The 13,445-nt window shown below is 47.7% G+C and overlaps 1 protein-coding gene across 2 annotated transcripts in view; it reads left to right on the top strand.

Annotated features, from left to right (window-relative positions):
- The window catches only part of LOC142790838 (ribosomal protein S6 kinase alpha-5-like), a 255,910-nt gene that overhangs the window by 211,221 nt on the left and 31,244 nt on the right, over positions 1–13,445 (top strand). For both annotated transcript variants that reach the window (XM_075885362.1, XM_075885363.1), the window contains exon 2: positions 5,659–5,727. In XM_075885362.1, the coding sequence (XP_075741477.1) occupies positions 5,659–5,727 (69 nt within the window). The remainder of the gene's footprint in view (positions 1–5,658; positions 5,728–13,445) is intronic.

Raw genomic sequence — 13,445 nt, 5'->3', positions numbered from 1 at the left:
AGAGAAGGGGGTGGTTGACGACTTCTTTGGGCTCTGAAAGGGGCGCGCTTGCTTGCAGCGTTCGTGGTTGCTTTCGGGGCGCGATGGCAGTGCATGTCCTGACACGCACCAGAGCCGTAACGGGGTCACGAACGACGTTGGTCCGTTACGTCGTAGGAACGTATTCCCGGAGGCGAAAAAAAAAAAAAAAGGTCGGCAACTCTATTACCGGATTGGGGTTAAATCGAAGATTAAAAAGAAAAAATGATGTTCGGCATACGAGCACCTAACAGGCACACATTTGCAAGGGTACAAATTCCCGTGTAGTTATAAGCGCTCGTGTTTCCAGTATCGCGAATCACCAACTCTTCCCTGTCAGCCGTTATGACGACAACGCTGCAGTTACACAACCAGCGAATACCGAGCGTTGTACTGTATTAGTCAACACTTACCATTAACCAAGGTTTGTCGACACCTTGTCAACGTTGGATCTCACCGAGAGTTTCCGTGCGCGTGCAGTAGCCTCTCGTGGCCCCATCAGAGCTGAGAATATCCCAAGTCAACTATACGATAGGAAGAAAGTGTGTGCGCGTGTGTGTGTTTGGGGCAAAGGGATGGGGGGAGGCGAGGGGCGACCTGTTATATCCGTCCTGTAGTAACCTTTCTTCGGTGTCATTGTGTTTGTCTCGCCGTTTCACTCGCACCTTCATTTATCGTTCAACTAGCCATCATTCACTTTGTTACATATATCTGGATGTCCATTTGTAGTCGTATATTTGTAAGCAAACTTAAAATATTGGGGCTACGCCGGCACGAAATCGGCGGAATTCTGATCGGAATTGCATTCTGATCCTTGCATTCTAGAAGTTTCGTACGCACACACACTAACTCACAGACAACCTTCAATGTTTCTTCCCCCCCCCCCCCAAGCATATATTTAACGCATTTACCGCCTCACTGTCTTCCCGCGAAATCTCGCCAGATATCGAGGTCCGCGTAGTCGTGTGCGTGGCTCCGGTCTCAGTTTGCGTGTGCATGCCAGAAAAAAAAAGTGAAAGAAAGAGCGAGAGTGAGAAAAAAAAGATATATTCCCGCGAATGCTGACGTCTTTCTTTTACTATTCCTCTCCTTCCCTCCGCAGTCGTCACCGTGGCAACTCGGTATTGCAGGCGCTGTTCTTTGAAGGAAACGGTTCGTTGCCATCTCTGTGTGTAACTTCCGCCATCCTTCGCTCTCGGCTATAGCGGCCCGCAAACCGCACTCCGCGTGGTGGTGTAAAGACGCACGCGCGACCGCTTGCTCGTGTAACGTCCTCGAAGAGGGCACGTGACCCACTTTACTTTCCGTGTGGTGACACGTTGCTGCTGTAAGCTCGACGAGGAAGGACGCCGATTCGAATCCCTTTTGGTACTTGCCGGCATAGGTCGGCACTTTGAGAGACTACTCACTCATACTCACCACAATTTTTTTCAGCCTTCACCCTCACTCACGTTCATACTCACGTCTACTCCCACTCACAAGCTCTCACTCACGTTCATACTCACGCCTACTCACACTCACAAGCTCTCACTCATTCCTACTCGCACTGATGAATACTCACTCACGTTCATACTCATGGATACTCACACTGATGAGTACTCACTCACGTTCAAATTCACATCTACCCACACTCATGAGTACTCACTCACGTTCATACTCAATTCTACTCACGCTCGGAGTACTCACTCACGTTCATACTCACTTATACTCACACTCAGAGTAGTCACTCACGTTCATACTCACACCTATTCACACTCAGAATGCTCATTCACGTTCATACTCACTCCTACTCACACTGAAAGTACTCATTCACGTCCATACTCACTCTTACTTATACTCATGAGTACTCACTCACGTTCTACTCACTCCTACTCATACTCATCAGTACTCACTCATACTTACACTCACCATGTTCAAATGAGTATGAATGAGTGTGAGTGAGAGTACTCATGAGTGAGCATGCCGAGCTATGCTTGCCGGATGCCACTCCAGATGATTCCACATGTTACCGTAAGAATCATACATGGCGAATATATAGAGATAGTGCTGACTTTATGTGGATTCCGCGAAAGATCATATGGAATCGTAGGAGTATATTAGTTGTTTGAGTTCTACTCACGTCCTGTAACCATGATATTATTCAATAAAGTGGAATGCTGAACCAGTTGGCACAACGTAATGTGGAAATATATGATATGTGGCACCTTGAAGTGATGGTTGGTTGCGCCTGCGCGTTTTGTGTTCTCGTGCGATGAATGTTTTCTAATAAAAGTTCAGTTGTAAGTGAGCGTCTTTCCTGTCAAGTGCTTTTCCTTTTCTACCTTGTGCGCTCATATATTTCCACACGCTATTATTCAGAGACGCCGTAGCGGAGTTCCCCGTAACTCTCAACCACCGGGGGTTCTTTAACGGGATCCTGGATCTAAATACACGGACCTCTAGCATTTTCGCCTACGTCGAATGCGGCCTCCGCGCGGCCGGGATTCGATCCCGCGACCTTCTCGTCTGCATGGTCTGGCACCATAACCCCTATAGACTACCGGTGATGAGGGAAAGGAATAAAGAAAGATTGAAATAGACGTTCGCATTTCATTTCCCTTAGTTCACCTAATAAAAAAAATGCCTATAAACATTACATTTGTGGGGAGACAAGGGTGTATTCGTGTAAGATTGCGTTTCGCGATTCAGTAACTACCAACCACGTATATACTCTTGCATAGATATAGTGCGCCAATGTCAACGATGACATTGTCTTGTGTATCCGCAACTTCTATATCGCTTTCTTTGTACAAACTCGGCCCGTCACGGTGGTCTATAGTGCCTATGGCACTCGACTGATGACTCGAAGGTCGCGGGGTGGAATCCCAGCCGCGGTGGCGGCACATCAATGGAGGTGAAATCCAATTGACTCGCGCGAAATTTGAACGGAAACGTGTTAAATTTCAAGCGCATCGAAGAACCCCATGGTGTTCCATACTATGGTGTATTAGCAGACCATATCCATACTATGGTGTATTAGTGAACATTGTCCATACTATGGTGTACTAGTAGACAATATCCATACTTTGACGTACTAGTGACCATAACCATACTATGGTGTACTAGTAGACAATATTGATACTATATGGTGTACTAGTACATCGTATCCTCCGTAAAGGCGTATCGTGGCTTCTAAACGTAAGACAACAGTCAGTGCTATTGTTACTATTCTGCCTAGATAATCGAATGTATTTCGGCGGATCGGGTTATCGCGAAGGTTGACACCGTTAGTATCGCTACGCTCTTGGTTTGCATCAGAGGCTTAATTGTCGCTCGCGAGGTGCTGTTATTTTCCCGGAACCTTCTACAATACATCGAAAAGAAAGAGTAATTAGGGATAGATAGATGGAGATAATTAGGTGCCTGTCATTTCTGGGCTTAGAATGGAGCGTCGAATTAAGAGCCCTTAGACGTTGACTCGCGTGGCCTTACGTGAGATATCTTTCCGCCTTCTGTCGGCTATGTATTACAAGGTAATTTGACGGATGCGTGTTCTTCTATATGAAGGACAGCGTATAGCATATACAGCGGTGTATGCGGAAGAATGAGCTGAAACGAAAAAGCGGCCGCAGAATAATAATAATAAAGAAGAAACCTCCAGCTAGATCGGATTTCAAAAGGCGGGACTTTTCCTGAAGAAAGAGATAAACGCAAACACTTGATTATGTGGCCGATCTTGGTCGCGAGTTGCCGTCCAGCTCCAAAGTGTGCCTCTTACATGCGTGGGCTCCATTACACGTTGTTAACGTATGTTTGTTAATGTTTTCGTGATGATCGTCAGCGGCCGGCTCGAGCCAAGTTGAAGTTCTGTCTCGCGTAATGTTCTCGTGAGTTTCTACGCTAACTCGCGAGTCGCCATCCAGGCTGTTCTGGTTTGTCCATGATTCCGGTTTTCCTTGCAGTTTCGGGTCATCTGGGCTGTTGTGCACTCCGACAGAGTATATACGTGTTGTGTCGCCCTGCAGTTCTGCGCTCTGTAGTCTGCACAAAGTTGCTTTCCGATGATGGACCAGCCACTGTGTCGTCTGCATGGTTCTGCGCATTGTCGTCTAATGAAAAAAAATAAATAAATGCCGTTTGGTATTAGACCATGCGCGCTCCGTTTTCGCTTCGATTATTCTAACCCTCTTTTATTTGCGATTCCGTGTGCTGTAAAAGCAAGCCCCGCCGCGGTGGTCTAGTGGACTCGGCTGCCAACCCGCAGGTCGCGGGATCGAATCCCGGCTGCGGCGGCTGCATTTCCGATGGGGGTGGAAACGTTGTGGGCTCGTGTGCTCAGATTTGGGTGCACGTTAATGAACCCCAGGTGGTCGAAATTTCCGGAGCCCTCCACTACGGCGTCTTTCATAATCACATGGTGGTTTTGATACGTTAAACCCCACAAATCTATCTATCTATCTATCTATCTATCTATCTATCTATCTATCTATCTATCTATCTATCTATCTATCTATCTATCTATCTATCTATCTATCTATCTATCTATCTATCTATCTATTTATCTATAAAAACAATCGTATCTGTACAATACGTTCGAAGACGGGGCATCAGTGATTATCTACGCAAGTGCGCCGTGCCGATAAAACGAACTGATTAACTCCTAAAAACTGCCAATTAACTCTTTCAAGCTCTCTCTTGCACTCATAACGAGTAATCAGCCGGGAATCCTTAACGTCTACGGCCATCTAACTCATTAAGTGCAGCTACTCGCCCCCATTTTTTTTTTTTGCTTGTCATGGGAAACTTTTCCCATACAATCATCTAGTCTCAATCAGGTCATTTCGTCGTGTTCGTCGTTTTGTCCGTAAGGCATAATTCCTTGAAATCTTGTGACGGCGACTCAGTTCGCGCAAACGTTTTGCATTTCGAGGTTTTGGTTTATCTTATCACCATCTCAAGGAGGACGGCTTTCCAATGACCTTGTACTTTTCTTCATTCAAAGGCGCCCCTCTCCAAAAATCTCATAGAGTGGTCGTCTGATTACACCCGACCGGCTGGCGCTTGCCGATAACAGCGACGCGTAGGATTAAGCGCCCTTCTGACCAAATTCTACGTCTTTTCTTAAATGAACTGCAACGAGTGTTAGCCAAAGCGAGGCCGCGGAAGATAAGCTCGTGAGAACGCTAGTAGTTCTTATCTCTGAATGGCAAGCATTAAATGCCATCACGTGTTGTACAAGTCGTGTCTTTATAGTCTTGACGCTTTCTTCAACTCAGTTGAAGAAAGTTGTGTGTGTGTGTGTGTGTGTGTGTGTGGGGGGGGGGGGGGGGGTCGTGGAAGGTGAGCTCGTGAGAACTCAAATTGTTTTTATCTCCGAATTTCAGCGTAAACCCCATTTCTGGTGTGTATGTATATGCGTGCGTGCGTTTTCATACGTGAAGAGTTTTTTTCCCGTGCGTCCTTGATGGAAGCCACGCGGTCGTGACGGGAATATTGTACACGTACCCGGCACATCTCGTCGCAACTTCGCCGCATTTCGAAACATTTCCGTGTCTTTTTCTCTTCCTTGCTCGCAAGTTGCAATTAGTGCCAAATTGGATGGCATGCGACTTCGGCTAACGAAGTTTCTTTTTCTTTTTTTTTCTTTCTTGCAATTTGCAGTCAACCTCGCTGGCCAAGGGAAAGTGGACATGTCACACTTTGACATTCTCCGGGTTCTTGGAACGGGAGGTGAGTTTTTTTTTTTTTTTGAATTATGGGCAATGCTTGAGAGGGCCGCTTAAATAACAATAAGTCGCAGTCCGAACGGCACTATTAGTTCCTAAATTGCAGTCCCTAAATTGCAGGCACTGCGCCGTGCTCCCGACCAGGTTGCAGAAATTCATCTTCTAACCACTACCACCAAATTGCAGTCATTCAGATGGATACCCGCACTCAGTCGGTCTGTCACAAGCAGTCAATCGTGTAACAATCATCCATTAACAGCCAATCAGTAGCCCAATCGCAGTGAATCAGATGTATAGTCAACGTCAGTAGGTCTGTCACAAGCAGTCGATCAGCAACATTCATTCAGTGACCGCCAGTCAGTGACAATCAGGCAGTCAGCGATAGTAAAGTTCACACTGCCGCTCAGTTACGAAGCCAGGAACTCACAATTAATTTTTGTTTGTCGAAAGCAGTTAGCGACAGTCAGTTGCAAGCAGTCGATGAGTAACAGTTATTATAGTCAGTGACTGTCAGTCTGCAATAGTCAAGCAGTATACCAATTAATAATGGACATGACACCTCCAAGTCGGTCAGTCAGCCGGTCACAAGCAGTAAAATTAGTAATAACAAAAAAGGCAGAGGCAGCGAAAGTATAGTAACTTGCACTCCGTCGCCCACAGATGACGTGTCATAGTCACTTTGCGTAATATTTTTTTTTAGAACATGCAGAATGCTATTCGCGTATAGCCACCACATGTTCCGTGTGAAACATGGCTTAATAGTTAACGAGAAAAATGGGAGTACATGTGCACTTTCTCGCGTTAACATTTGGTTTTCTCTTTGTTTCTCCGAGAACCGACGGCGCACCATCGGAGAAACATCTAAAAAACGACCCTTTTGAATGTGCAACGTTACTATTCAATTGATTTGTGGGGTTTAACGTCTCAAAACCACCATTTGATTATGAGAGACGCCGCAGTGGAGGGCTCCGGAGATTTTGACCACCTGGGGTTCTTTAACGTGCACCCAAATCTGATGTGCAACGCTACTATTCAAGTGTATCGCAACTTTTGAGCCAGGGAAAACCATACCGGCATTAAAAAACCAGGAAGACGGATAGCGAAAAGAGGTTACTGAACCACCGAAAAAAAAAAAAAATGGAGATTAACTCGTTGAGCAAGTCGTGTTTCATCGCACGCGGAGAAATGGGCTGTCGAAGGAATAAAAAAAAAAAGACGACCCCCCCCCCCCTTGCTGTCGCCTTCATATTTATTTATTTTTTTTAAATCACGACGACCCTGTTTTCAGAAGCAAGACGAAAAGTTCGACGAATGGGCGAACCAATTATTTGCCGAGGAGGCAGTCGCCATTCTTGGCCGTCTCTTGCGTTTATGTATCTAGCACGAGGAATGGACGTCAGGATGTGGGGCCTTTAGCTTGACAGGCATGGGCATCTTGCACTTACAGTGCACATATGCTTACGGCAGATTTGAAAGAATATACAAAAAAAAAGTAACATGCACTGCAGGGAATCGCCAACAGCTGTTCACTTCGTCCCAACTAAAAAAAAAAAAACAAATAATTAGAAAGCCCCCGTGCCGTCCTCTCTCGTTTCTTTCTTTCCTTCCTTCTTTCTCTCTTTCTTTTCCGTAGCGGCACTTTTCCACGGGCACCCTCCACTGCCCTACTTTAGCCCTTTCGCGTGGCGGAGGCAGCAGTCGCTGTTGCTGTGCGCAGCGAAACGCGTGTGGATTGCGGCGCGAAGCCGAGCCAAGCCCATGTTAAAAGGACAGTACGAGGACGCGCCAGAAATGCCGCTTTGTAGCCGGCAAGTCGCCACCTGTCCGTTCCGGCGCTAATCGGCGGCGGCCGGATGGACCTAACGTCCTGCTCGGAATGTCATGCCGGGCATTTCCTCGCGAAAAACGGCTGAGGTGGTGTGTAGTGTTCTTCGGGGCGCCCGAAGCACCCTCTTTATTTCTCTTTGTTGCCGCGTGGTGGAGTCACCTATTCCCCTTGCGGTGAGGGGCAGGGTGGAGTGCCCCCACCTTGCCTCCTTTTCGCTATAGATTTAATTTATGGGGCGAAACTTAGTGTATGGGTCGTCGCGTAGCTATGCTCGCTTCCACCTACAAGTCAGCAGCACCCTTGGCAGACTTCTCGGGAGGGCCATAAAAACGTGAATTTGGCACAACGTAATCATAGAGGGTGGTGTGGTGAGCTTATGGTGGAGCCTGCGCGCCACGACGTCGCTATAAGCGCCCCCCGTATGTCGACGGTGCCTACCACTGGAAGCGTATGCAATACCTCAGCGCTGCAGCTCGGCGCTGGCCCCCGCGCAAACACCTACGATCAAACCGCCCATACTATACTAATTACTAATCGTAGAGCTCCTCAAAGATTATGTCGCACACCTGAAGCATTCCGGTTTCCCGCGGTGAGCTCACCTTTCTCGCATCCGTTGTGACGTCATCCTCCAACCTGTTTGTTTGGGGTGCGGCCCAGGAATAGCACATGAACTATAAGCGACCTGAAGACCCAGCGACGCCGGTCGGTGCCGAAATAACTGTCTCGTCTACAATGTCTCGTCTACAAAACAAGCGAGCAGTTGGGCAAACACGTGACAGGCGAGGCAAGCAAATCGTGCAGGCCTGCTTTTTTTTATTTCTTTTGTTCTTTGGCGAGAGGAAACTGCTGCAGCATACGTTCACCGTTGCGTTGCGTTGCGTTCACCGACGCCTTTAAAGTTACTTCGAAATTATAATGTAACCAGGTTGCCACGAGCAGCCTGGTGAGCTATAAAACGCCGATCTCCTCTCTCCCCTTCAAAAAAAAAAAAAAAAAATAGATGCTGTTGGTGACGCCACTTCGAAATTTCCACACCAAACACCATGCCGTCATAGATTTTGGTGACATCTACTAGGGCCTGCGTAGCTCCTAATCCGCAAATATGATGTAGACTTACCTCTCAGGGGACCATAGATCTGAAGATACCGAGCTTTAGAAAAAAAATTTTTCAGCCATTGTCGCCAGCATAGGGCAAATACACCTTGAAGTATATGGAGTCACCCGCGATGACTTCGGACCGAAATTTAAAAATGCTCCTTTGACGTTGATTTTCTTCTCTATTATTAATTAACATCATGGTAGTGAAAGTACCGAGGTTACGGTTGTCGCGATGTGCATTTTATTGACCCAAACCGATTCATTCTTTTACTTTGGTGTCCACTCAACACAAACAGCTAGCTTGTGCATTGATGAGGTCGTCGTTTTGCCGTTAAGTGGCGCCACGGACGCAGCTGCCTACGTCTGCGTCAGCAGTGATGTGCTAATATGCATATCACCGAGGTAAACCTCTGCCACCTTCATGGTGGCTGTGCGATCAGTCTATCTATCTATATATCTGTCTGTCTGTCTGTCTTGTCCCGTCTGTCTGTCGGTCTGGCTAAACAGGTGAAAACGCTTATGCAATCATCCAGGTGCGAAGACTACGAATACAAAGAACACTGTAAACAAAATGGGCGCGATCCACTGCAAGAGATTATCCATCAATTTGATCCTAACTGTAACGCATCACTAGCGCCACACATTACTGCAGCTCGCGAGTGTCGGCCCCAGTTCTCTTTTTTTTTCTCTCTCTCTCTCTGTTATGCGTATCTGGTGATAAGTAGCGAGGGACCCGTTATCTTTGAGTTAATCTACTCGATAAACCTGTTTCTCTTTAAGTTCGTATCTATCAGTAGGGACAAGGGGCGTCGCCTTACCCGACGTTGCTAGACCAGCTAGTGTAGGAACGTCGGCCTTACCTGCCCCAACTTTATGGTTTCCGTGTCAGAGAGACGTTTCAGAAGAAGCAAAGGCCCACAGAAGAATTACTCAACGAAAGTGAAACCGCGTCCTTCATCCATCTCAAATCTCGTTTTTTTTTTTTTCCTGTATTCTTTCACTATCTTCATAATAATGTCCGCATTTCTCACCTTCCGCACCACGTGTCCATTGTAGTCCGGCCGTGGATAGCGAGAAACAATCTGGCAACAATAAAGCACACGATGTGTGAAGGAGAGAACCGAGGGGGAAACGAGACGGAAACTTTTTTGCGTCGCTCTAGAAACGAAAGGGGTCGGTGAGGGGGTGGCTTTAGAGTGCGAGGGAGTCCGCCACTAGGAGGGGCGTAAGTCAAGAAACGAAAGAAAGTGTGCCGCGTCCTCTCTTGTCGAAGCAAAAAAGTACACGTAAGAAACACCGACGCGAAACGGGCCCGTCGAGCAGCGCTTAGCCTACGGTGCGCGCACGCACAGACACACAGACCTCACAGAAGTGTGCCAGTGGGTGAATGTCAGCGCAGGGAGCGCGTGCGAGGTTGGGCAACGGCGGAGCAACTGTCGGCTGCGATGAGCAGCGCAGGCAAGGTCTCGTCGCCGCCGCTTTGAACGTTTTTCCGCGCGTGTGTTGTAGCGTGTACGGTTGGAGGAGAGGGGGGGGGGGACATGGAAGGGGCTACGCGAAGGCTTCTTTCACTTACCTGCATGCATGCATTCCTAGCCTTGATGTTTCTTCCTGGGTCACTTTCCATTGCTTTATCACCTGTTCCAGCGTCGCTTTTTTACGGCGAGCCTGTCTTTTCAGTCGACCATGTGCCTTCGTCGTCGCCGTAATAATAGTAGTAGTTGTGGTAGATTACTAGTGAAGAGTAGTTGTTAAATAATCGTTGTTCGGGTTTAATGTCCGAAATCCACGGTATATTTATGAGAGACGCCGTAATGGAGGGCTCCGGAAATTTTGACCACTCGTTGTTCCTTACTATGCTCCCGAATTCAAGTACACGGACCTCGACCTTCTTTACGTGCAACAAAATGTGTCCGGGATTCGATCCCGTGACCTTCTAGTCACCTTATAAGCACTTAAACACTATAATACTGCACAAGGGTTAAAGGTAACCGTGGTGGTTGATGTGAAGTAGCCAAATTTAACTATCTTGTAACATAGCTTCGTCACAACTTCATTCTCCCGTGAAAGCATAATTGAGTGATTACTGTTGTCATGGAAAACTACACCTTACTTGTTGGTGGTTTCCCCAGCGGGCAGCCAAGAGTGACCGCTGTAGAAAGTAAAGGGCTCAGCCCCCCCCCCCCCCCCCCCCCCCCCCCGGTTAATACGGCTATGGTTGATGACGACGACTTGTTGTATGTAGAAGACACCGGAAAAGCAATTCGCATTTTAATGAATTAGATATAAAGCGTTGATGCGGGTTTGTTGGTACATACTGAACTTGTAGAATTTGTTTGTTTTTGTTAGGCGTTTCTTCATTCGCTCGGTAACCTCTAGGAGTCACGCTTATAGCTCGTCGTTTCACGTTTTAATTTTTTTTTTCTCTCAGACCTTCCCAGCTGGTTTATTTTCGTTCGTGACATGGGAGAGTCATTAGGCGCAAGGTAACTCCGGCCGCCGGGGGAAATACCGGATACCTCGGGAGTTCCGACTGGGTCGTCTTGATGCCGGTGGAGACGTAGTATTTATTTGTTTGTTTGTTGATACTACCCTCTGAGCCAAATGGCATTGAATAGGGTAGTGGACAAATACATGAATATGCAAATAAAACAGTGCAGTCGATTCAGGTAAGATATTTCTACAGATTATACGAAAGAAAGAAAGAAAGAAAGAAAGAAAGAAAGAAAGAAAGAAAGAAAGAAAGAAAGAAAGAAAGAAAGAAAGAAAGAGTGCGGTAAAACTGCTGACCAATGACGCTTCGCGACGTTGTGTTGTCGTGTGCAGGCGCACTCTGTGCGCGTCACTTCCGATTTCCGCACGGTGCGTCGAGGTTTGCAGGAGGAACCTTGGTTATGTCAGGGTTTCGCGGGTATTCCTTATCGGTTCTTACCGTTTTACTGTAATAGAGAGACGCAAGGAGATTGAAGTGACCCGAGGAAAGTACAGCCGTGTTTTCTTTTCCTTTTTTTTTTTGTTTCTGATAATGCGAGGGAGAGTAGAACTGTGTGTGGCCCTGAGTGATAAAAGCACCGGCGTTGTTGCATGGCGCTGCCGCCGCAGTCACCGCTGCTTCTTAAGAAGAAACCGCTGGGAAAACCATACAGACGCTGTCTCGATGTCACGTTAATCCCTCTTTACGTCGTGTTTTTTTTTGGGGGGGGGGGGGGGGGAGATCACCGTTGACAGCGATAATAAAAACTCGTCGACAATCGCCATTGATCGTTCTCGAATCGGTCGAACGATTGCGTGCGTCCTTGCTTGTTGTGTTCGACGTGCGCGCCTGTAATCTTTCTCGCGGGTCACGGAGGTCATATGTGCCACGCTTGCAGAGCAGACAGTGGAGATCGACTGGCATTTGTCAAGAACTCTTAAAAATGATTTCCGTGCGCATTCCGGCAAACCTTTTTTTTTTTTTCTCTAATTCTCAAGATTTTCACATTGATAGTATCGAGGCGAGAGGGAGGGATATAGCTCACTGAATGCAACGAAAGTCGTACTGCTTATAACCGGCCCTCTCCGCTCGCAAGTCTTACGTTATCACCGACCGGGTGGTGTGGACTCTTTCAGTGCATGCTTGCTTCGCGACATTTGCAGCTCTCTCTTCTATGAATGATACGAATGATACCCCGTCCCCCAAAGTTCTTCAAGACCAACCCACCTTTCGATCTTACAGAGACGTACACATCCGCCCCCCCCCCTCCCCATACGCACTAAAACACTCCGTTTACCATTACAGTAATTCCATACGTTTCCGTGAAATTATTACGGAACTACTCGCATATGGCAAAGGTGTGGAAAATATACAGACTTTATATGGATTCCCCGAGGAACTAGTGGAATGATGGGAGTGGTGGTGGTAGTGGTTAGTAGAAGATGAGAAAAGGCACATAATTTCTGCAACCCGGTCGGGAGCACGGCGCAGTGGCTGAGTGGGAGTGGCATACGTGACAATTGTTTACACCCCGCCGTACCCTTGCTCCCCTTCCCCCTTTCCCCCTCAAGTTTTGGGAAAACTCCCATAAAATCGAGATGCTAGATAGACAACCACGTCAAAAACCTCGCATTACATTTACGTCCGCTTTTTTTTTGGGGGGGGGGGGGCGGGGGGGGCACGTTTTATTTCGCGTTTGGTCGCCACCGTCGGCTTCAACTTTCCCGCAGTTGTTGCTCCCGTCTCTTCCGGGCGCGCTCCGAGACCATCATCGCGCGAAGATGGTCTCGGAGGCCGCGTTCCAGTTTAGTTCGCCGCTTCCGCCTTCCGTCGCGCTTTCGCTTTCTTTTACCGTAAACCCGGCGGCCTACGTGCCGCGTGGCTCGTCGTATTGTAACGTTGTGGCGCTGGCCCGGTCCTCTCGGTTTCAACCGCGTTCGTATAGGCCGGACGCCGACGAAGGTTAAGCGGTGATGAGCCATGATGACTCACGACTGCGCAGCCGACGTACTGCCGGTCGCGCATCTAGGTGAGGGTCGCCGCGGCCAACTAGGTTACCCGGTAATACCACACAGTCTTGCTGCTCGTCCTTCCGCGTATGCGCACGTGTGTTGATAACGTGCCTCCTTTGTGTTACCTGGGTGTCGTTACGGGGGCAAGAGAATTCTTCCCGTGAAAAAAAAAGAAAGAAAAAGAGAAAAGAACGAAAAGAGAAATGAAAGCGGAAGTTTACTGCAGCCGCGCCGTTAGGGAGTCCTAGTGCATCGTTATAGCGATAACATCTGCCCGTCAGCCGTATATACTTACTGCCTTGGACTACGTG

This window comes from Rhipicephalus microplus, unplaced genomic scaffold, assembly GCF_043290135.1.
Source record: "Rhipicephalus microplus isolate Deutch F79 unplaced genomic scaffold, USDA_Rmic scaffold_132, whole genome shotgun sequence".
NCBI lineage: Eukaryota > Metazoa > Arthropoda > Arachnida > Ixodida > Ixodidae > Rhipicephalus > Rhipicephalus microplus.
This window is presented reverse-complemented; position numbering and strand designations above follow the sequence as displayed.